This window comes from Cricetulus griseus, chromosome 7 (genome assembly GCF_003668045.3).
Source record: "Cricetulus griseus strain 17A/GY chromosome 7, alternate assembly CriGri-PICRH-1.0, whole genome shotgun sequence".
In the NCBI taxonomy this organism is placed as follows: Eukaryota; Metazoa; Chordata; class Mammalia; order Rodentia; family Cricetidae; genus Cricetulus; species Cricetulus griseus.
The window spans coordinates 121,576,026-121,601,464 of NC_048600.1; the positions used below are offsets into that span (position 1 = coordinate 121,576,026).

The 25,439-nt window shown below is 37.9% G+C and overlaps 1 protein-coding gene across 13 annotated transcripts in view; it reads left to right on the forward strand.

The window, feature by feature from the left end:
• Nucleotides 1-25,439, forward strand: part of Cep112 (centrosomal protein 112) — a 375,808-nt gene that overhangs the window by 224,112 nt on the left and 126,257 nt on the right. Inside the window, exon 22 of one of the 13 annotated variants that reach the window (XM_027425838.2) lies at nt 15,179-15,268. The exons of the other annotated variants lie outside the window; for them this stretch is intronic. Within the exon in view, the coding sequence (XP_027281639.1) occupies nt 15,179-15,244 (66 nt within the window). The 3' untranslated portion in view covers nt 15,245-15,268. Of the gene's footprint in view, nt 1-15,178; nt 15,269-25,439 lie in introns of those variants that run through there. 13 annotated transcript variants of the gene reach the window in all.

Sequence of the window (25,439 nt, forward strand, 5' to 3'; positions counted from 1 at the left end):
TTTGACTCCTAGTTCAGTCTAACTTGCCAAATGTCTCATTGGCCAAACAGTATTTTATTTAACAATCAATAAGATAAACATACACACCCATCAGCTAGCCTTCCCTTCCTCCTGCTGCCCTCCTTGGAGAGTCCTTCTCCGCATTCTTCGTCTACAGGCTGGCTTACTTAACCACCTCTTTCATAATGTCTTTCTAGCTCATCTCACAGTACAAAATCATACCTGTATTTGTGCTTACTTATTTATTCTCTGTCCCTACCACTCACTAGAGTGTAGGTTCCACCAACAGAGAACCTTGCCTACAGTTCAGTTCTGTACCACTGATGCTAGAGAAGCCTGGTGCATGGGAGATGCTCACCACTAGTTCCTATTGTGTAAGGGACAGGAGACATCCCTGTTATCCAGAAAAGAAAGGCAGAAAGAGGGTTGGTAAGGATAAAAAAATTTCATGTCAGAACTTGAAAGGAAGTTACAGGTTAATATTTATCACCTGATCTTGTTGCAGAATCATGTAGTCTATAGAGTCAGGAGTTTCACTCAGTATGGAAGTAGGGTCCATGGAAATACAGAGGGAATGTGGAGCAGGAGGGAGTAGGGTGGCAGGATTGTGGAAGAGTGGGCTTCCTGAAATGGACTGAGAATGCAAGTCATACAGTAGACAGAGGAGAGCACAGTCATTTTAGGTCACATGAAAGAAGGGCACTGAAGACATTAACTGGAATGCAGGCAAGTGTGGGCAAGGAAAAGAGCAGTCTGAGGAAATGGAGGACAGCAGGACATAGGCTGACACTCAGGGTACTATTTGGGTTTTGATGAGTTTGTAAAATATATCAACCTCAAAGTCTATCTAATAAAATCCAAGTACTAGGTTCTTGCTACTGAGTTTTTTGTATTTCATATTGATAAACATTTTACTTAAATATTACAGACAAGAATTTAGCAATTTCAGCTGCAGAAATGCCTGGACTAAGTCAAAAGCATGACTGTGAATATTAATTTTTAAAGCTCCAGTATCAATATAGTGCTTTGCACAAAAGATATTCATTAAATGTTATGTGAGTGAATCAAAGAATTCAGTATAGCGCCGGTATATGACAGTGTGGATAGATAAATTATATTTCATTCAGATTTGATTTTAATCCACTATAGATACTTTGAATAGGACAAAATTTGTCTGTGTATTCAAATATTCATTTGTGTCTCATATAATTTCTCCCACATTACTCAAATTAAACATAAAGCTTATTTTAGGTATGATTTTGGTTTTCTCTACAAATTAATAAACATTTTAGTTTCTTGTATGAAAGTTTAAATCAATACCAATAAGTTGAAAGTTTAGTTGCTAATTATTCTGCAGATTTGCTAAATTCTTCTCACCCATTTAGAAAACTTTCTATAGTACTAGGGAGATGGCTCAGTGGTAAGAGTGCTTGCATATATGTAAGGACCAGAGTTCAAATTCTCAGCATCTTCATGGAAAACTGGTACAGTCATGCATATTTTATCTCCAGCATTAGAGAGTAGAGACAAATGGATGAGCTGGGCCTCCTCGTTGGCTAGGCTGTCAACCCATAATGGCAAACTTAGGTTCAGTGAGGGGCACTGTCTGAAAGGAATAAGACAGACTGATAAAAAAACAAGGGACCCAAATGTTGTTCTCTTCTAAGCACTTGCATGTGGCATAAACCCACACCCCAATACAGTACCAGGCACAACTTAATATGCAGATACACGTGACAGTTAAAATATTTGCTAGCAGCTCAAAATCTAGTCAGAATCGAGATCTTATTATTGAGTGCAAACTTAGGTTCAAAGAAAAGAAGATAACACTAGAATAATAAGCAATCTAAGTAGAACCTTCCATGTAGGCCTGGGTCCCTTCAGCAGCACAGTGTTATGGTTAGAAAAGCCCTAAATCTGGATCCTACCTGACATGACTGTCAGCAGTAATTTAGACCAAGATGATATCTTCAGTGGTCTTGAGTTAGGGGAAACATGAAGTACCTCCACAAGGTCAAGTCCTTGAAGTAGAGAATCCAAGAGAATACATGATTGACATTTGCAAAGTGAAAACTGCCTTTGCACTTTTAAAATTCTTTTCAAACTGAATTGAAATAACGTGCATGGTGTATGAGGCTTTGAAAAGTTAGAACATTACTGTGCGCTGATCGTAAATAATTTTCATGTCTGTTAGAAAAACAAACTGTGGAGCACTGAAAAGCAACCATTTTTTTAAATAAAGGATGTTTAAAAATATGAAAAACAATCATGGGAAGCTCCTGTGACTGCCACCCTCGGATAAACCAATGAGGGCAGCCTAATGAGGACAGTCTGTGTGAGGTACCAACTTCCAATTAGCTGCCTGAGAGCACACTAAGTAGTTTTGTCTCTTCCTTTTCTACAAGTTATGCAAAAGATATTTCAATGTCATTTGGAATTCTTTAAAACTATAGTTTCATGTTTTGTGCTATTTTATGTATTAACACAACATAATTTATGGTGTTATTTTATTCTAAGATATTTGAGCTTTTAATTTTTTTAATATGGATATCAGCTTTTACCAACTCTTCCAATTTTTCTTTCCCTTCATTTAAATTCTCAGGGAGGTATGAGGTCCAGCTGCATTTCTGAAAGCTTAGATTACCTTATGTTTCCCCTTAGGGATGTTTGCTGTTCCCTAATATGCCTTGGGCATTTTTTATAGTTTCCTTTAAGTTTTGGTATATTTGTGAAAATGGTAATTATCTCGAGATTGAATATTAAAACTAGATTTGTGATGTAATTTTTCATTTTCTAAAAATTATCTGTTGGTATCTTTTGCCAGTTCCTCTTCCCCTAGGGTTCTATTTTCTTCATGAACCTATATAAACTTACTTTTACTGATAATCTTTATTGTGGCAAATATTCTTGGTACGTACCTTTTAGCTTTATGGTACACAAATGCTCTAGCATGCCTATCTTGCCCTTTGTAAATTCTCACCTATGAATAATCGTTTTAAACATAACATTTTGATATTCTAAACTATGTTGTCAAATCATTTTCTGCAGTGTCAAAGTGAAAAGCTTTTATGAATTTGATATGCATTACCAGCCTAGGTTCCCAGTCCACAATTTTAAGTGATATCTTAAGGATTATTCTGGAAATCTGCCAGCCTAAAGTCATTAAAAGATTCTGAGCAACAATTCAACATCTTTTTCAAATTTAAGAAATGCCAAATATGGCTTAATTACCCAAAACTACGGTCAGAGAAACTACTCAGACCTTTGAAATTTATAATTAAAGGATTAATATTAACTTATGAAGACATTGTCATTTAGCTTTAAAGGGATTTCTAATTTCAATTCTCTTCTTTCTTTGATCTTTTTCCTGACTTTTTCCTTTGATTAAAACATGCAGAGCTTTATATCCTTATATTTTAAATTAAGTATTGAGATTTATATGAAGTGATTGACAAATAACATCCAGTCTAATCTTTATTATATCCTCCAAATGGTGAGTTTAAAGTGTCATTTTCCTGTGGGTCTGTGAACTGTAGACAGCTGTATTGGGCTAAGTGACACCTCTTAGCATAGCAAGAATTTACAAAAGAAAAAATACACAAAGCCAGTATTTGCTTATGGTGAGGCTTGGTGTGTGTGTGTGTGTGTGTGTGTGTGTGTGTGTGTGCATATGGGTGCACACATGTGTACTCATGTGTGTGGGACCACATGTGTGAGATTAAGTGTGTAGTTACATGTATGTAGCTGCATTTAGAAGCCAGAGGTTGAGGTCTGGTGACTTCCTAGATTGCTCTCCACCTTGTATTCTGATGTAACCTCCATCACCACATCCAGAGCTCTCTTGCTTTGTCTAGTCTAGCTAGTTGGTTTGCTCTAGGGATCTCCTGTCTCCACTTCCTCCACTGGGATTACAGGCAAGCAAGATCCTTGCCAGCTTTCATTGGGTTCTAGGGATCCAGACTCAGGTCTTGATACTTGTGTGGCAAATCTGCTAAGCCATGTCTCCAGAGCCCAAGGTTTAGAACTTTGATGTATGTGTGTGGGGATGACCTCCATAGAAACCCTCCTTTTCATGGAGAAAGAGCTATTCTGTTTTTCTAATGCATAAGATTTTTTGATGGGATACCAAATCAAATATTTCAACTAAATTGACTTAAAGCATCAGTCCTCTGAGCCCTCTCCTACTTTTTCCAGTTCCTATGAAGCACCTGTCCCATAGGAAGTTTCCTAAATCAATACTGAAATCATGTCTGGGGTGTTTGTTTATTAAACTAAAAGAGAAGAGTGTCTTTCATTTATGCTTATATACAAATGATAAACATACTGAGAAGAAATCAGGGAAACAATACCTTTCACAATAGCCTCAAAAAAAGTATCTTGGAACAACTCTAACCAAGCAAGCAAATGACCTATATAATAAAAACTTTACAACACTGAATGAGACATCAGAAGATGGAAGGATCTCCCAGGTTCATGGATAAGTGGGATTAATACTATGAAAATGGCCAGCTTACCAAAAGCAGATTCAATGCAATATCTATCAAAATCACAACACATTTCCACACAGAAATTGTACAAAATCATAAACTTCACATGGAACACACACATACACACACACACACACACACACACACACACACACACACACACCAAACCAAAAAACATATTTAAAACAATCCTGATTAATAAAATATTGTAACTGCAGGAAGTATCACTATCCCAGGTTTCAAGTTGTGCCACAGAGTTATAGTCATAAAACCCACCAGGACATTAGCATAAAAACAGGCACAGCAGATTGATTAATGAAATAAAATTAAAGATGTGAACATAACTCTATATAACCAAAGATAGCTGTTTGTTTTTCACTAGAAGCCAAAAAAATGCTCATTGGAATAAGGATAGCATCTTCAATAAATGGTGCTGGTCAAACTGGATAAATGTGTGTTAAAGAATGAAAATAGATATATATATCTATCACCCTACATAAAATTCAACTCCAAGTGGATCAAGGACCTCAACATAAGACCAGTTGTTCAGCATCTGATAGGCAAAAATGTAGAAAATAGGCTTAAAAACTCGCTGACACAGGAAGAGACTTTCTAACAGGACACAGATAATGCAGGCACCAAGACCAAGTAATAAATGAGACTTCATGAAGCTAAAAGTTTTATGCACCACAAAGGAAACTATCATTCAAGCAAAGAGGTAGCTTACAAAATGGGTAAAGATCTTCACCAATCAATTTTACATCTGGTGGAGGGTTAGTACCTAGAATATACAAGAACTCCAATTGCTTGACTCTTCATGAGTCCACCTTCCCTGCAGGGACTGCCCAGCTTAGTGTTAATGGCAGGTATGAGAAGGAGTAGAACAGCTGCTCCTTTCCATAGGGCTTAAATGATCTAATCTTCTGCTCCCCCTCCTACTGCCTCTGTAGGATGCTAAAAAGCACTCTTTTTTCTTTTCTTTTAATTCTTTGATCACTACTCATATTTATATATCCATCCCCCCCATTCCCTCACCCTCCCATCCTCCCATGTTCCCCACCAAACCCCCCAACCAACCCCCCAACCAACCCCCCCACTCCTCCCCAGGGACAGTGAGGCCTCCCACCAGGGACCCTCAGAGTACTTCTAGAAACCCAGGGGGATACATCAATAGTCCCAATATACGGGAAGTGTAGGCCAGAGGACCAGGAATCCAAGCTCATCCTTGTCTATATAACAAGGTCCAAGCCAGTCTGGCATACATTTGTCCTTATCTCAAAAAATAAAGCAAAGCAAAGCAAAGCAAAAGATTGTCTGAACAGAAGTTCTAGAACTATAAGTGAATGATTGTTTAATATTAAAATAAGCATTTAAAATTCATGAATCAGAGAATTCTCATCATTCTCCAACCCCACTTTCTAATTTTTAATAAAACCATTAAAAATGAGAATTCTGCCATTCACTAAAACTCATTTTCTCATTTTGGATGCTCATAAATGAAAAGCTTAATACCTAGAATTAATAAAAACTCTTTTAAGTTAGTGCAGCAGAACGTTTTGGTTTGACTTGGGAACTTAAAGTTCATCTGTTATCTTCAAATATTAGTATTTGAATTGAAAGAACTGCTATTAAATAACAGAAATAAACATTTGTGTCTCAAGAATGCAAGGTTTTTGATGATTGTAAATGTTTTAGTGTATAATTGTGTGTCTCTTACTGTCGACGTGAAGACTGCTGTCTTAGTTTGGGTTTCTGGTGCTGTGAAGAGAAGCCATGACCATGGCAACTCTTACAAAGGAAACATAAACTGGGGTGGCTCACTTACAGTTCAGAGTTTCAGTCCGTTATCATCATGGTGGCACATGGGAGAGGGTAGGCAGACATGGTGCTGGAGAAGGAGCTGAGAGCCCTACAGGCAAACAGAAGTGGTCTGAGATACTGGGGAGTATCTTGAACATATATGAGACCTCAAAGCCTGCCTCCACAGTGACAAACTTCTTCCAACAAAACCACACCTACTCCACAAGGCCACACCTTCTAATAATGCCACTTCCTTTGGGGGCCATTTTCTTTGAAAACACAACTACCCATCTCTTTGACCAGAGATCTATTCCTTAGCTAATATAGCATAGGTAGTCCACACTTCAAAAAATATACCTCTAGAAATGATGTCATTTATGAATATTTTTAAAAGTCAGCAGACAGGCCGGGTGGTGGTGGTGCATACCTTTAATCCCAGCACTCAGGAGGCAGAGACAGATGTCTTTGTGAGTTCGAGACCAGCCTGGTCTTCAAGATCTAGTTCCAGGGCAGCCTCCAAAGACACAGAGAAACCCTGACTCGGAAAAAAAAAAAAAAGTCAGCAGACAGAATTTACTTATATTTTTTAGAACATATCCCACAATCACATGACTGGCATATCAGGAATACAAACATGGTTTGACATCAGAAATACTGTTAGTGTAATTTACTGCATTAGTGACTTGAAAGAGAAAAGTTTTGTATGCTTTTATATGATTCTCTGTTGCATCCCAGGAGATCAGCTCCCAGATCTGCACCCATGGTAGTGAAAAGAATGCCTCAGAGCAGTGAGAGTTAGGAAAATTTCTTCTCTATCTTAGGGCTAAATTTTTTCTGAGGACAAATAAAGAAATACACACTTTCTGGTGGTAACATAAGAAAAAAGGAACAAGCACACATTTTCCCCTTCATCTTAAATAATCTCTTTCTGACAGTCTCTCTCCACAGTTGCATCTCTTTACATACAGCTACATAGTGCTTCTCTTTCCGTCTCTCATACTTCTCTCTCTATCACACCTCTCTCTTAATTCCCCTGTGTATTTCCTGCTTCTTTTCACAGCCAAGATCTCTGAACAAATATGAATCACATCTTTCAGGGTCACATAGCTCTTCTTGAATAAACAATAAGGAACGGAGCCAAATTGATGACACATTTTCTCTCAGGCTAGGGATGCCGCACTGACCGGGCAGTGAGTAAAGTAAGCACGTAGCTCTGAGTGGTCAGGGTTCCCAGACAGAAAGTGACATTAAGGGATTGTCATGTAAAACAATCCTGTCTCTAATTCAAATTTTTAAAAAGTTGAAAAAAAACAGAAAGTGACATTAAAATTCAGGACTTAAACAATAAACAGTTAGTTGGCTATTAATTGGCTAAACTTTGAGGTTGGGGATTTTGTGCAGAAAGTCCATTGCTAAGAAAGTTATGTCTACCAAAATTCAAGGTCATGCTCTGACCTGGAATCAGAATGAACACCTGGGAAATTGACCTCCTGTGTTTGTCTCTAGGGGCAACCAGGTATTTGTCTCCTGGGGCAACAAGTTTGCTTTGAATTTGTCCTGAAGTCTAAAATTAGCTGTCTTGGTGACTGGGAATACTATTACTTTCCTATGTCAGTCTGAGTAAATAGAATAGCCTCATATTGTTTCTATTCATCAGAATTACACAGGTTAAGCAGAAATCATCTTCCTGACCACCACAGCTATATGTGTGCCAAGGAGATGGAATATTTCCATGAGATAAACACACAAGCAGTGGGGAAAATACCCATAGCTGGCACATGAGAAAAAATACAGAAACAGTCATTTACAGTCAGTGACCCCACGGTCTTTGCCAGGTGGAGTTCCTTAACAGAGAGTCACTCATCTGGTAGGTCAGCCTGTTGAACACTAGTTGTCACCTGCTGTATACTCCCATGGCCTCTGGCAGTTCCTTATGTATTAGAGTGAGCACAGGCTTTTATTTTTTAAAGGACTCTAAAATACAATGACAAATTCCAAAATGAGTTTCTGCAATGCCCATCTTCCTCTCTGACATAACTAATTAGTGTTGCCAGGAGCAGTTGTGTCTTATTGTCATGAAAAATCCTGATAAACCATTTTAAATACCATATTCTGTAGGGTTTTTGAAAGGTTTTGAAGAATACCTATCCATTTGAAATATATTTCTGTATATCCAGAAAACCTAACTAATGTAAGTTTTGACTATTATAGGTGACTATCTATAATCTGTATTTGATTATACATTACATTTTAAGAGAGCTGTATAAACACAATGCCTAAACAAGAGAAGAAATATACATATAACAAAATGACCTTAAATTTGTATAGTAAATGAATTCATACCAATGCAAAGTATTCAATTCTATATCGTATTCCCTTTTTTTTCTTTAGAAAGAGATTTACTTCGATCATTAACCATTTATAACCAACCCCATTTAAATGAAAACATTTATAAACAGTATTTGAGAATGTGGGTGTAGTTCTCTCCAAACTGCTTCCTGCTGTTTGGGGGCGCTGTCAATACCGTGGGAATCCTGAGAAAACCCAGAACCCTGACCAAATCCTGGCTGTAGTGGTCTCTAAGGCTGCATGATCTCAGCTGTTTTGGATGTTGGATCACCTGGGCTACTGCTTCAGGGGCTCTTGCTTGATCAAACCATGTTAGTCTGGAAGAAATCCACAGCTTTTTGTCTTCTGTGGAAACAAAAGCAGAACCTATTTCCAAAGTAACATGTCCTTAGACTAGAATTTTGAAGTGAAGGCATTTTCAAAATATATAGGTTAGATTAGCCCAGCAGCATTTATAATCAAATGTCTGCTAGCAGCTGTTGCTCCTTCCTCAGCAATCAAACAACTCAAAGACAACACAATAACATACAGTATCCAGACTCTCTGTGTATGTTCCATCTTCATGTGGCCTTGTTTTTATTACTCTATTTCTTTTATTTTATTATTTTTTTTTTGGTTTTTCGAGACAGGGTTTCTCTGTGTAGCTTTGGAGCCTATCCTGGCACTCGCTCTAGAGACCAGGCTGGCCTCAAACTCACAGAGATCCTCCTGCCTCTGCCTCCGGAGTGCTGGGATTAAAGGCATGTGCCACCAACGTCCTGCTATTTTTTTGGGGGGGTTAATATGGGGGCTTCTCTGTGTATTTTTTGGCTGTTCTGGAACTCACTCTGTAGACCAGACTGGCCTTGAAATCACAGAGAGTAACCTGCCTCTGCCTCCCAAGTGCTGGAATTAAAGGTGTGTACCACCATGTCCAGCTACTCTAAATCTTTTTTAAGGACTTTATTCTTTTTCTTTTCTCTCCCAAGACTACATGTATTTTTAAACACAGTGTAAACCATTTGGTTGTTTTTTTTCCTCTAAGTCTGTCTTTACTGTATGTCTCTGTCTTTTTCTGACCACATGAGTCTTTATTCTGCTGAACAGCATGACAAAGAATAAAGCTGTGTCTTTGACAGCTGGCTCTGTCCCATTCCTTGATTTCATGAGAGTCTAGCTTCATGATGGATATACTGCTGGGACCCATGTTTATTTCCAAAACTCAGGAGTTTCTAGGTCCATGTCACCACGAAGAGCATGCCACTGGCTGGCTGCTCATAAACACCATGTAAGTGTTTGGTAGCAGGGCTTCTTAACAGAGTCTGGTGGGTTTTACCAATAATGCTGAGTCAGGAAGCCTCTATTAAATGGGCCTCGCCTTTGCTTGCCTCTAGCAAACAGAGCTCACCTGAGAAAATGATTCTACCAAGAAGCCATGATTCTGTTCTCTTGTGTTTAGAATCCCTTTTTAAGCTTTTTTCTGGTTTTAAATGGAAATTCCTGCCAAACATTTGGGTGCCACATGTTGACAGAAGTTTCTGTCCCACCAGATCCCACCACCATTTAGTCCCAAATGTTCAGAATCCCTTTCTCCTTGAAGGGAAAGTCTAGCTGTTGGAGAGCAAAGTAGGAAGCAAGCTAAGAAGCTACTGTTGTCGTCCAGGTGACAAGTAACTGTGGCTGAGATCAGAGTGTATCAGGAGGTAATCAGATTCTGAGTGTGTTTTGAAGTTAGAATAACCACACGAATTACACGGTGCTTGGCATGAGATGGAGAAATGGCCACAGAGAGACCCACACAAATGACAGTGTGGAAAGAAGCATGCAGCTTATAGTATGGTTGGATGACCCTGTGGTCGATTTTGAATTGTATTTTCTGTATTTCTAAATGTCTGTATTATAAGATCTTTGTGAGCTGAACAGGAGTATTTAGAAGCCATTATCCCTGTTGTTCCCTGTCTCCAAGCACTGGTCTAGCTTTTGATATTTCCACTTCCAGGAGATCAAAATCATGAAGAAAAGAATGTGCAGGCACTTAAATTCCAACATCTCGACAGCTATTATCTGATAAGGGGTTTCTCAGTATTAGAACCATGGGCCCAAGTCACCTGTCAGGACAGAGATGCATCAAAGATAGGTTCTGAGGCTTTGCCTGTCCTTCAGCCTGTATATGGGTTATCATCACCTCATCCCAATGGGGGCTGCAGGAGATGTGGGCCTCTCTGAACTTAGACCTCCCATCTCCCAAGGAAAGAAAGGCCCTAAAACTAATAGGAATAGAAGAAGTATAATGCCCCCACAGATAAACAGGCTGACATTATGAGACCGCTGAGGGACACAGGACCATCAGTCCCCAGAGAGAAAAAGGTAAGAATGAGACACAGAGAGATGCCTCTATGTCTGAGATGGAGATTAAATAACAAAACAAAATCTAATACTCATTATAACCTAAATGGTGATATGAACACAGCCCTTCCCATCAAGGAGACGGGGCTTAATATTAGAAATAACTATCATTACATTTAACTGAAATTAATGTCATCATCTAACTTTACTGGATTGAATGGCTTTGGAAACATCTAGGATGGAGTCTCAAAGCCAGGGGGAACAGATGAAATTGACCAGAATTTTCTAGAAGTTATAGATTGTGAGCTAGTTATATTTACCCATTACTTAAAATTTTACAAAGCACCATTGCCCAAAACAAAGTTGCCACAGTTTCATGGCTGCTTGGGAAAACATTTACATAATTCCATTTCTTCTTTCTACATTCCTTATTTTAAACAAATTCATTAATGTTAAATTGTATTTAAATATATATGACATAAAACTTAACATTTTTAAGATTTTTTATTATGTAATGCAGTAGAATTAAGTACATTTAAGTTGTACAACTGTCCTCATTTTTCATCTCTAGAACACTTGTAAACTTACAAAACCAAACTATCTGTCAAATAGTAACTTCCCATTAATTCTCCCCCAGTCCTTGCTAACTACCTCTACAATTCTGTTTCTGTATATTTGACTACTCTAGGTATCTGGTACAGGGAATCACTTAGTGGATACCTTTTTGTGACTTTTTTCTTTCACTTACTATTGGGATACCATAGCCTATGACAGAATTTAATTTTTGTAAGATCAAAAAATCTTTCATTGTGTTGGATGTACCACCTTTTGTTTATCTTTACATTCTTGATGGACACTTGGTTTGTTTCTAACTTTTAGCGATTATTAATGATTCTACAGAGAGTGTGGTCCTATAAGTAACTACTATAGTTTTGGGGTTTAGTTTGTTTTGATGTATAACGAGAAGATCTATATGATAGAACAAGCTAAAATAATAAATATATGAAAGTGGCAATGTATTTCTTGTGAAGATAGTAATTTTTACTCTATTACTTCCATTCTGTAAGCATAGGAGGACTTTTTATTTAAATTTTTCGTACAATATACATTTTTCATACAATGCATGTTGACCATATTCTTTCTCTTTCCCCAACTCCTTCCAGATTGTCCCTATATCCCTACCAATACAACATCATGTTCTTTCTCTTTTATTCTCTCAAAAAAATCAAAACAAAAAACCAACAAGACAAAAAATAACAAAACAACCCCCAATACACACACAAAAATAAAAACAAAATGCCAACACAACAAAGAAAATGGAGTCCATTTTGTGTTGGTCAACTACTCCTGGCCATGAGGACTGCCCTGGACTATGGTTGATATACCCAGTGACACTTCATTGGAGAAAACTGATTTTTCCCTTTCCCAGCAGGTGCCAAGAGCTTCTTTGTTAAGAGTGGGACTTTGTGTCTACTTCTCTGGGCTGGGATTTTTTCTGGCTTGAACTTGTGCAGGGTTTGTGCAGTGGTAACCATCTCTGTGAGTTCATGTGTGTATCAGTTCTGTTGTGTCTGGAAAACACTGTTTTCTTGGAGTTATCTACCACTTTTACCTCTTACAGTATCTTCCATGTAGATCCCTGAGCCTTGGGGACAGGGGTTTGATAAAGATATCCCACTTAGGACTGAGTGTTCCAAAGCCCTTCACTCTCTACACATTGTCCAGTTGTGGATCTCTAGAGAATTACTATCTGCTGCAAGAAGCTTCTCTGATGAGAGTTGAGTGGTACTTTATCTATAGGTATAGCAGTATATCATTGTGAGTCATTTTATCACTTTGTTCCTTTAGCAGAACAATGGTAGTAGATTTTCCTGTAGACTCATAAACTAGCTAGTCTCAGGTTCTTGGCCACTTTAGGATTTTAAGGTTCCATATTATGGAGTGGGCCTTAAATCCAACTTAGATAGTGGCTAGTTTCTCCCATAGTATGTGTGCCGCTACTGCACTAGTGTATTCTGAAGCCAAGTTGCTGCTGTGGGTAGCAAGATTTGTATGTGGGTGATATTGACAATTACATTTCTCCTCCAGTAGCACATAAACCATGAGTGCTAGTCAGTAGGGGTGAAGCTTCTCATTAGGCACTACCTCAGTTTCTCCATGTTCAATGACGTGAGGAAGTGGTGTCTTTGGCATCAGGATCTTATTATCAAGTTGTGGATAACTAGTAGCCTTTACAATAGCCTGTAATATTGTCTGTGGAGGGTGTCTATAGGACCCAGTGACTCACTAAGATATAACCCATTTCAAGCACTGGAGGTTTTACTTGGTGGCTTAAGTTATCTAGTTAGGGCATTGTCTCTCCATATGAAGTCTTTTGGTCTTCTAGAATCTTCTTCAATTTTTTTGGTGTGCTAAAATTTCCAGTATAGGCATCTTGTTTTCTTGGTTATATTTATTCTTAGGTACTTTTAAAGGTTTTGTGAATGGATTGTTTCCCTTATTCCTTTCTTAGCATGTTCATTGTTGGTTATAAAAAATTAACTGCTTTCTGTATATTGATGTTATTTTTTTAGTCCTTTGCTGAAAACGTTTTTCATTCTATTATTCTAGAGGAGACTTTAGGGTCACTTAGGTATAGAATCACCTCATCTGGAAATTAATGACCTCTTTATTTTCTATTTGTGATCCTTTAAATTATTTTTCTTGTCTTATTTCTCCAGCCAAGACTTCAAAGACCATATTGAGCAGGAGTGGAGAAAATAACATTTAAGTCTTAGTCTTGGTTTGAGGGAAACTGCTTAGATGTTTTGTTAGTGTTGGATATTCCTTTGTCATGTATAACCTTTACTATGCTGAGATTTTTTTCTATCCCTTGTTTCTTCTGAGTAAAGGCATTTCCTGAATATATTTAGGATATCATGTGATTTCAGTCCTTGAGTTTATTAATGGGATGCATTATATTCATTGATTTGCATATGTTGAAGTATCCTTGCATCCCTGGAGTGAAAACTATTTGGATATGGTGACTGGTATTTTCTATTTGTAGTTGACTTATATTTGCAAGTATTTTTCTATTTTTTAGAGATTTTTGTAGATGTGTATTATGGAAATGGATATGAACACATGAGTACAGGTCATCACAGAAGTTACAAGTGTTAGAGACCCAAAAGCTGGAGTTACAAGTGGTTGTGAGCCACCACACACAGATGATTGAACTGAACCTCAGGTCTTCTGCAAGAACAATATGTGCTCTTAACCACTGAGCCATTTCCAGCCCATTCTGCAAGTATTTTATTTAGAATTTTTATAGCCATGTTCATCTAGGAGATTGTCCTAATATTTTCTTCTTTGTAATGCTTTTATCCAGTTTGTGTATCAGAATAATATTGACTTCATAAAACAAATCTACTAGCACTACTGCCTTTCTTTTTATAATGGGATATTTAATAATTTTCTGTGTGAGCTTTTTTTAAAGTGTGGTAGAATTCAGCAGTGAAGCTATCTTGGACTGGCCTGATTTTAGTTGGGAAACTTTTATTACTGCTTCACCTGCTATAGCGCTCCATTGTGGTGATACCTTGATTATACAAATAAAGCCTGGCTGAAGGTCAGAGAATGGAGCTTGCCACTAGCTAGCCATAGAGGTCTGGAGGTCTGTACAGACAGACAGGAAGTGAGGTAGCTGGGTGGGATAGAAGTAGGGAGAAACAGGAACTCACTCTCTTGTCTGCTGAGATGCTAAGGAGGTAAGGTGTGGCTGTGACTTGCCCCTTCTCTATGCTCTCTCAGCATTTTCCTCTGTATCTGACTCCTGATTTTTATTACTTAGACCAATTAAGAATTCCATTTACACATCATCCTCTTGGTTTAATTGCAGTAGGCTACATGTGTCTGGAAATTGATCTGTTTTTTCTTGAAATATGTTTTCTAAGTCATTGTATATCACTTTGGTTGTCACATTGATGAGATTTATGATCCTTTGGCAACAGATCTTCGAACATGTCTGGAAGATTTCTAGACTAAGTTAATTGAGGTGAGGAGACTTAGCCTAAATGTGGTCAGTACTGTTTCATAGGTTGGGATCCTGAACTGAATTAGAAGAAAGTATGATTAACACAAGATTCATCAGCTTCCACCTCATGCCCCCACGCCCATGACTTCATCATGACTGACTGTACCTTTGAATGATGAGCTAACACAGACCCTCCTTCCTTAAGCTCTTTTTCAGATATTTTATTCCTGCAATATACAAGGTGACTAATACACGTGATTATTTAAAATGACAGCACTATACATGAAAAGAACATAGAGAACATAACATTTTAAAACCCCTGTATTTAAGTTACAAGTTATTAAGTATTGAAGAATCATTGTTTCTTTGAAATATAAAAATTTTTAAAAATTAAAATATTGTGTTAAAAAAAAAAAGATGTGATTCAAGACGGCGGCAGCTACCGGCACCTGCTGAGCCTCTCAGAGGAATCTGAGAGACCCCTAGAGGGAGATGTAGCAGCAGAGGACGAACCTGAAGAGCACACGGTATCTCTGGAACAACTGAAAAAGGCAGGTCTTATGGGAAGATGCTTTTGAAAAGTGGTGTCATGGAATTAGGAAAACAGATGTCTGAATGGAGTGGAAAGTGTGGTGAAAAGAAATGGAACGAGCATTATGGTGGTGAAGGTCTTCAGACCACCAGGCGGCTCTGGCCGCAAGTCCATTAGGCCAGTATCTGCCACTCCACCTGCAGTGGAGCTACTGATGCTGCTGCTGCTGCTGCTGCTGCTGATGATGATGATGATGATGACGACGACGATGAGGACGACGATGATGACGACGACGACAGTGATGATGATGTTTCTGCCACCACCAGTCATGCTGCTCATGCTCATCACTCTTCTGGAGGCTGCAAGCATGATGGCCATTCCTGGGGTGCTGAGGGGAACCAGGGGCAGAGTGGTATACAGCAGCCTGGAGCTCCAGCAAGTCCTGTCCCCAACATGCTGCCCATGATCACCCTGACTTTGAACAATAACAAGATGTCTGAGATGAAGAATGATTCGTTTTCTGGATTATCTCCTCAGAAAGACTTCCTGGTCTGTGTTGCTGCTAGAGGTTGTGCTGATGTCCATGATCCAAGCTACCACTGGAGGCCATGATGTGTGTCCATAGTCTGTGCTTCCTCTAGGGGGCTACGGTGATGTCTATGATCTGAGCTGCCATCTCTTTGCTGCTGGGAACCATACTGATGTCCATGGTCTGTGCTATGGCTGGAGGCCATGCTGGTACCCATGGTCCATGCTGCTTCAGCAGGTAATGCTGATGTCCATGATTGCTGCTGGAGGATGTGTTGATATCTATGGGCCAAGGCCAAGCTGGTGGCTGTGATCTATCCTACTCTGGGTCATGTTGATATCCATGGTCCATGTTGCTTCCAGAGGCCATGTTGATGTCTGTGATCATAGTTGCCATAGGCAACCATGTGAATGTCCATGATGCTGCCATGTAAAACCAAGTGGAAGTCCGCGATCTGAGCTGCTATGGACAAGGATGCTTCTTTTGCAGTGGTATCAATGACTGCAAACTCTGAGAATGAGAGACATGGAAGGCTTCTGTGACAGCCTCTCCTCCTACTCCAAAAGAGAATGCAGCCAGGCCGGAAGTTGTTACAGAGAGTCCTTAAAACTGTGATAAAGATGCTGAAGTGTACCGCTTCAAAGTTGATGCCTTCTGGACACAGGTAGGATTAGGGAGTGAAGGGTGGGGATGCAGGGGGATGGACTCAGTTTTCTTTAAGGGGCTAGCCACTGGGAGTTTGACCATGCTCCAGTGAGTATAGATGACACGATTTGCACTTGGACAAGGGTGGGAGGGTGGACCTGGGAGGAATAGGAAATGAGTGTGATCAGGGTGCATTGTACAAAATTCCCAAATAATAAATATTATGTTGTGGAAAATGGCAAGAAAAATAAAATGTTATAAGGTAAAATAATTTTATATGTCTTCTAAGTATTCGATTGTATTGTATTGACCTTGGTTACTTGTAAAGTTTTGTAAATCATACTTTAGAAATCAAACTCAGGCTGGAGAGATGGTTCAGAGGTTAAGAGCACTGACTGTTCTTCCAGAGGTCCTCAGTTCAATTCCCAGCAACCACATGGTGGCTCACAATCATCTAGAATGAGATCTGGTGCCCTCTCTTATCGAATTCAGGCATACTTTCAGGCAGAACACTGTATATATAATAAATAAATCTTTAAAAACTAGAAGTCAAACTCAGCCTATTTTCTTCTCTACCGTCTAGCCAAATGTAGTAATTTCCCACATTTATAAATTAGCATGAGTTTTTAAAGCATTTTGTGATACTTGGCATTCTCAGTGAATTAATTATTCTAAATCTTTTTAAATATTAGTTTATTTGATAAGTTCTTAAAAATGTTCAAGCCCCAAAATTGTACAGAAGTTCCTACCAGTCCCTTGTTATACTCTTCTTAAAGTATTTTTTCCTCTTAGTTGGTCGTTTATTGTACTAGAATGTTTTGCGCTTTATATTCTTTTAAAAACATCTTTGCAGTGTTGAAAAACTTTATCTACCCCTCCACAAACACAAAATTCTGAGAAGACTTACTAATATTCACACACATGATATCCATACCCCACAGTTCACACTACACTAATCAAGTGAGTGCATAGCCTATAGCACTGTACTTGCAATTAGTAACTCACTCAGGTGTACAATATTGTATGACTTCTTTGTGTGTGTTTCAGAAGGTATTACAAATTATTGTTGAAAAAAGAAGAGCTGCATCTTAATTGTGTACAGATGTGAATTTTGGCTAGCAGGGCTATATTTAATATTCATCTGTGGTATTTTCTTGGCAAAGAAAATACATTTGTTTCCACGGCATGATTTTTAACAAATCAATAGACATCCTCAGAATACTCCAAGGAAACAACCCAGGGTCATGGAAAATATCTCATGAAATATCAGTATCTTTGAATCTGACTGTGGCAGTTGCATGTGTTACTGTTTTTCATATTTTTGGATGAGACATTTTACTAGAGTTTTAAATGAGGATTTTAAGGATTTGTACGTTTGGGCTATAATTATCAAAATTATAGTTCTATATAATATGGATAAAGTTGCAGTGGTATCTTGCTTTGCCAGTGAACTTGAGGTGGTGGCCACATCCTAGGGGTGTGGCTTCAGGTGTGCAGATATGACCCCTTATAAGGAAGAGGAGGGGCGGACTCGCTCTCAAGTTCACTAGCAAAGCGAGATGCCACTACGTAAAGTGTATTTTCAATACAATAAAAGTGTACGTTATTAAATTGAAGGAAATATACATGTTAGAGACTTACTGAAAACAAGAAGTGATCAGAATTTCCATGTCTAGATGATAACTGGTGATCCATTCAGTGTTGTAGTTGATGCAAAACAGCATAGAGAGGGAATATCTGTTTTCATGGCAATTGATGGTAAAAGAGTCAACATATATTTTAGCAGCATTTACTGTATACTTGATTCAGTGCTGAAAAAGATTTTAAAAGATAAATAACTTTGTCAATGATTAGTGGGAGCTTTTCTTATTCTTGTGAATATAAAACATAAAAGGACTAAGAAACTTCATAATGTGCAAGAAAATTCTACATCAGAATAAGAGCTCCATGTCTTAGCTCAAATTGGATATAGACCTTACTCAGAATAAGGCTACAATTGGCAGTCTGTAGGAGTCTCATGTTATCTACCTTCATTAGGTTATAAACTGAAAATCTGAAAATAAGACATTTAAAAAAATTCAGTGTGCTGTTTTGACATGTTTTACTTTCTCTGTATTATCTAATAAGTATGCTTAGATGGCCAAGGAATTGGACAGCACTTTAGTCAAGAATCCAGATGATGAGATTGGTGTTTATTTTCAAATATCCTGTGAGACCTCAAAAATCAAAGCAGCAAATCAGATTTGTTGGTTGTTAGAGACCTACCTGACTATCATGCATGGTGGTGCATTCCTTGCATCTCAGCACCCCCAGGGAACAGAGTCAGGCAGATCCATGTGAGTTCAAGGCCAGCTTAATCGACATAGCAAATTTCAGGACAGACAGATGACATAGAGACACCTGTCTCGAAAAACAAATAGACAAAAATAGAATGAAAAGAAAAAGAAATCTACCTAATCCTCACTGTTTGGGAGCAGGAAATAGCACAATGTTTGACAGGAAGTTCTTAGAGAGATCATAGTTTTGTAAGTCATATGAACAAGATTTGCACCAGCATAAAAGGAATCCAGGCTTTGCTTTAGAATGAAGTTATTCAGGAGCCATTTTGTAATCTTTCTCTTACTTCTTTTAGCCTCACATTTTGACATCACATTTCAGCCAGTGATTTCTAATGTTTTACATCAGAGAGTGCATTGGTTTTACTCAAATGATTTTGTGCTTGTAATTTTTGACTTAATTGTCCACAAAATGAAACAAAGAACATTGGTATATATGTGGAATGTCTACATATATATTAACTAAGTGACCATTCTCTTGATTTTTATGTTTTAAAAAAATCTCTAAACATATACTATTTACAAAATTAAACACATACACATACTTTACCACTTATATGTTCACAACAATATTCTTTTTTCCCCTTTTAAAAACATTTTAAACAATATTCTTAAATGACATAGTAAAAGAGAAAGGTAAAGTTTATTTTCAGACATCTGTCAGTCTCTGTATTCAAGCAATTGATGATAATCTTTGAATGAATTATAAACTGCTTCCACACTCTTTATGGAATTATCCTAGGAATAATGAATGATTGGATAAGGAAGACATTTTAAAGAAGATAATTATAATGTTACATTCTATCAGTCATTCAAAGAAATCATGCTAATTCAACACAATCTGCTTCAGAAAATAGTAGAGAAATATTTTGCAACTTATCTTACAAAGCTCAGCATTATACTCCAATGAGAAAACAAGACTATGACATTATAAGAAAAAACATGAATGTTAAAGGCACAAATAATCCTTAACAAAATAGCACCAGTCAAACCCAACAGTATATAAAAGTGTATGGTGATTTCAGTGAAAATGGCCCCTGTAGGCTCATATGTTTGAATGCTTGGTCCCCAGTTGGTAGAACTGTTTGGGAAGGATTATGAGGTATGGCCTAATTGGAGGAGGTGTGTCACTGGGTGGGCTTTAGGGCTTTAAAAGTCCACCCCCAAGTTGCAGATTAGATGTAAGCACCCTGCTATTGCTCCAGTGCCATTCCTGCCTGCATACTTCCATGCTCCCCACCATGATGGTCATAGAACCATGAGTCTCAACAAACATTTTCTTCTATAAGTTAGAAGGATAGCAGACCAGTAATGCAAAGTTGATTCAATATTTAAAATTAGTTAATATAAAAAACCATATTAAGATCATGTTATTTCAAAATATGCATGATACATGTTATATGAAATATAGCACCCACCCAAAGAGAACAAACTACTTGAAAAAGAAAATTCTGTAATAAAGTTTTACTTAGTGATAATAGGTATCATTTCCTTCCAAATCGGAAACAAGCTAGATGTTCAGCCTCCATTGTTAGTTCACAATTTTGCTTGAGATCCTAGACAGTCTAATAAGACAAGAAACAGAAATGTACACAAATGAGAAAGGAAGAAGAGAACTTTTATTCATAGGCAAAATATCTAATATGAAAAAGAACCCCCAAATAGCCATCTGAACTAATGAGTAAATTTACAAGATCATTACAGTAACTTGTCAATAAACAACACCCCTTACACTTCTGTGCACTAGCAGTGGAGGATTTGAAGATAGACTTTTTTAAAAGAAATTATCATTATTTACAGTGGCATCACAAATTTGAAATATTTTTACAATAAGATATTTATAATACCTATAGATTGGCAACTACAAAACTTTCCTGACATAAATTAAAGAAGACCTAATTGAAAAAAAAAATCAAGTTCTGGGTGGGAGACTCAATTAGATAGATTGGTATTTCTCCCATGTTGATTCCTATAGTAGCATGGTCCAATCTAACCTTCAGCAGGTACACACACACACACACACACACACACACACACACACACACACGAATACACACTTATACACTGAAACTGCTCTAAATTTCATTTGAGCATTTATCATTTTTTAAAGGCACAAATTTGAGAGATCATACTTCCTAACACTGCAACCTACTATAGATCTGTAATCATCAAAAGTGTGGCATTGGGGTAAAGGCAACTATATCAATGAAACAAAATAGAGTCCTGAAACTCCAAAATAATGGATGAATGGATAGTTTTTCTACAAATAGATATACAATACTGGGTCAAAGATCCTGAATCTTTACCACAGCTTATGCAGAATTCAACTTAAAATGAACCATAGTCCTAAACAAAGTATACACATGTAGGAGAAAACACGGGAGAGCATGTTACTGATCTTTGGTTAGGGGAACACTACTTTGGGTGTATAACAAATGAAGCATGAAAAGAAAAGAAGATGGAGAAGACTTCATCAAAATTTTTTGTTCCTCGTAGATGCTCAGAAGGGCTGTAGAGATGACTTAGCCATTAAGGGCTAGGCCTGCTGTAAGAAAGGCAAAGATACACTCATAGTTGGGGGCAGAAGGAGCAAGGTACAGGCTGAGAGAAAACATAAAATATGTGTCTGGCAAAGGATATGTATTCCATGTATATAATGAACTGCTGTAACTCAGTAAGACATTTTTTAAAGATCAGAAAATTCAAAACAAAATTCAAAACTTCTGTAAGTTAGAGCACAGAAAATGTACTGTGATAAATTATGTTTAAACAATGCTGTTTGGGGAATTCAGCTTATTGGACTAAAGTATGAAAAGTGAGGTTAGTGCAGGTTGGACTCTGCAAAACAAGGCTGCCTCTAAGAAGTGGATCACAATCACTTTCAAAGAAGGGTTAGCTAGGTAGGTGAGCAGTTCAGCTAAAGACAATGTGTTTTCCATTGTGTTTGATATTAAACTCTCTGCTCTAATTGCCCTCACTGAATCCTAGTGAAAATGGGTCACATTTATTGAATCAAGTGTCCAACAGTTTTGTAAGACTTACCTTACATCAACCCCATAAGGTCAGTATTCTTATCCCTTTTTCAGGGGCTTAGATATGTTCAGTATTTAGAGAGCTGAGGTTCAATCTCAGTTTGCTACGAGAGCCTGTGCCTTTGGCTAGTCTGTTAAACACATCATGGTGACAATATACATAATGGCCATACTGAGAAGGAAAATAGAGGACTCTGTGAAAATGGACTACAGCAGACGGATAGATTTTGAAGCCTCACAAGGCTTCCCCGAGGAAATAATGCTTACACTGCTTGTTAACATTAAACCCATGTGCAGGGAGAGGTGTGGGCTCTAGCAGAGCCCATCTGTCACCAGCTCACAGCCTTAGACAGGAGACTTCCCTAAAAAGATCATGCCTGTCTCCTCCCTGACTACCATCTTTTCAAACTTTAATTTTTCATGCATTCTCATCCTGTTCTATTTTTGAGAAAAGGCTTATTTGGTAGATAAAGGGATTTATCATCTGAGTATAAGTTTGCAAATACTTTTTCATTGTTCCTTTCCCCTTATCATTTCCACCCCAACAGTTTGGTCAATAATTTGGTACAAGATGTTTCATAGGCATTTTCTTTTCAGAGTTGACAGTGTCAACAAATGGATAACTACAGTTTTAAGGTCAGGTAACTGAAGAGCTCCATGTTGTACTTAGATTGTTCATGGAAATTCTCAGAAAATGATTGATTTAAACTGAAACAACTGACAACCATATCCTGAATCTGTTGGCTTCATAGAATTCATTGTGTATGTCAGGCACTTTTGTGTGCCCTCTTGAATTCCCACAACTCTTTGAAGTTATTACTCCATGAAAATGGTTGGAGATACTGAGGCTTGGAGGCCTTAAGTAGCTTGTTCAAATACAGGGAGCTACAAGAGGCTAATTCAGCTTCTTTCTTCTAGAATCCTGTGTGAGAAATTGCTGGTGTTCCATGCCATTCAATATCCAACTAATCCAGGCATCTGTTAGCTCCAATAGGCTGCCATTAGCAAAGGCTAGATGCTCCTTTGACAAGATAAGTGCGTTACGTTCTTGTTAGCACATTCCTTATTCCCCAAGCAGACTGTGATTGGGGTTTTACCCAACAGTTTTTATAGTGCCTTTTACACAGGAGCCTACCCCCACTCAACTTCATTTCCACCTTGATTGATATTTCAGCTCTTTTGGATCACCCTGGATATGATCTAAGATCCTCTTGGCCTATGAGATCCTCTTTTCTAGCACTTAGAGGTTCATATCCAGAGACAAACCATCAAATTTCTTGGACATCTCTGTATATGAGAGCCAAGACTCATCCGTAATGTACTGAAGACAACCTGGGCTCAGGGGAAATGTTCACCCATGAAAGTTTAATCTTTATTTAAAATAGTATTTTGTTCTAGATTTTTGCCTTATGTTTTAGTTTACACTTTTTGCCTTCTCTGTGAATAACTTCTCTATTCAACAGCTTTAGCAAAATGTTTGCCTTGATTTTTCAATCCTAGAAATTTTTGAAACAAGATTCTCTTCCTTATGCATTCTAAAGAAATGCACTTGTTTTTAGTGTATGCTCTTTTTTAAAAATATTGCTCTGACATCTGTAGAAATCCCTGTCAGCTTAAGTAGCACTGCTTGCAAGTCACGCCTTTGGAAAGCTTTTTGAGTATCTTATCATTGTCTTTGATGGATTAGAGGTGTTTGTTTGAAAGGTTGCTTTTTTCCCCCTAAATAAAACTTGTTTTTGTTCCATTTTAGTATTTCATTTTAATACAGTTGGGTTTTGGTGGAGATAATACATATCAGGAACCAAAAATAGTTCAATGGAGCCTTCACTTGGAAATGGGGTGACTGATTGCTTTAGCTGTCCTTGTCTGCCTCATTAGACTGCTGCTTTTGATAGCTGTGGAAAGTTTTTCTCTGGGCTATTTGGATCTGTTTTGGTATAATGAGTATAAATCATTTCTTTTCTTTTTGTAACTTTGGATCGTCTATTAGAAAAAAAGACATTTTTAAACATTTAAATGTTCCAGAGAGTAGAGAAAATCAAAATCAGGAGAGATTAAGATAGTTTCAACAAATAAAATTTCTTTTGATACATATGGTTATGATTTACAACAAATGACAAAAAGTTATGCATTCACAATGAAAAGAAAATAGGAATGACTTTACATGTATTTTGGTAGTAAAGTACTTCAATTAAGAGCTGTAGAACAAAAAGGAAGCATTCTATTAGTATAGAAAAATGCATATTTCTTAATTTGGTTTTCACTTTAAAGTAGGAGATTGAGAAAGAAAAGCAATTAAAAATGTTTTCTTTCAAGTAAATGAGACCAGTGAAATCCTGGTGTTATTTCACACACTTACTGGTATGACTTCTGTGGCTAGCACTCATATGGGATGAATGTAGAGCCAAAAGACCATGGCCACCATCATTCCTTAGCATCAGCCCCCTGTGTGTGGCTGTGCTCTAGAGTCCTTGAAAATTTCTAGAACCAGGCCACTTAAAGTCTTGGTTTCAGGAATTCCACTATTTCTACCCATGCCATTTTCATCTTTATAAACCATCCCAACAGGTTTCTATCCTGTGGGAAACAACCCATTAACTCCATTTTTCACTCCCATCACTTGACTTTTCTCAACTTCCAAATTTAGATCCCGTGATCCATCACTATAGTCACCCAATGATGTGTACTCAGCTTCCTTGCTCCTCTACTCTTCATTGCTAGTGAGACCCTAACCTTGGTTAAACCAAATACTCATATTGTCTACCACAGTATCTAAGCAGCTGACCATAATTCAAGAGAAGGCATGTTAACTGTGCTGAGTCAAGCTCGATGCTAGCCGAAACAAACAATTGCATGCCCCTTTCTACTTCTCAAACATGTTGCATTTGTATTCCTATTCTGAGATAATGACCTCAATATCATTGAAAAAGTGGAAGCAAACATAAGAGACCATGATATCAGGCCAACACAAATCTACTACCCAATCATGCAGTCCACTTTCCCTCCTTCAGAGCAATGAGATTCTAGTCATTTCAGTACACAGAAACATTGGTCTAACCAACAGATGATCTCTAAACTAAATGGGATGCTCTGTCTTCATCTTCATCTCACTTGACCCCTCAGAGTCTTGTACCCAGCTGGTCACCACCCTCTGATGAACTGCACTCTCATCACCAGTTTTGAACATCATCATCCTCTTTATGGGCCTCTCGGTGATCAGTTTCACCTACTCCACCCCTTTTCCAGCCACCTTATCTTCACACACCCCTAACGTTCCTGTCCTCCCATGTTAGAGTACCACGCCCAGTCCCATAGATTTAAGTGCCATCTACAGACTGGACCTGCCCTGCTGATGTCCTGTGTCTTTAATCCTATTTCTTCCCTGAGCTGCA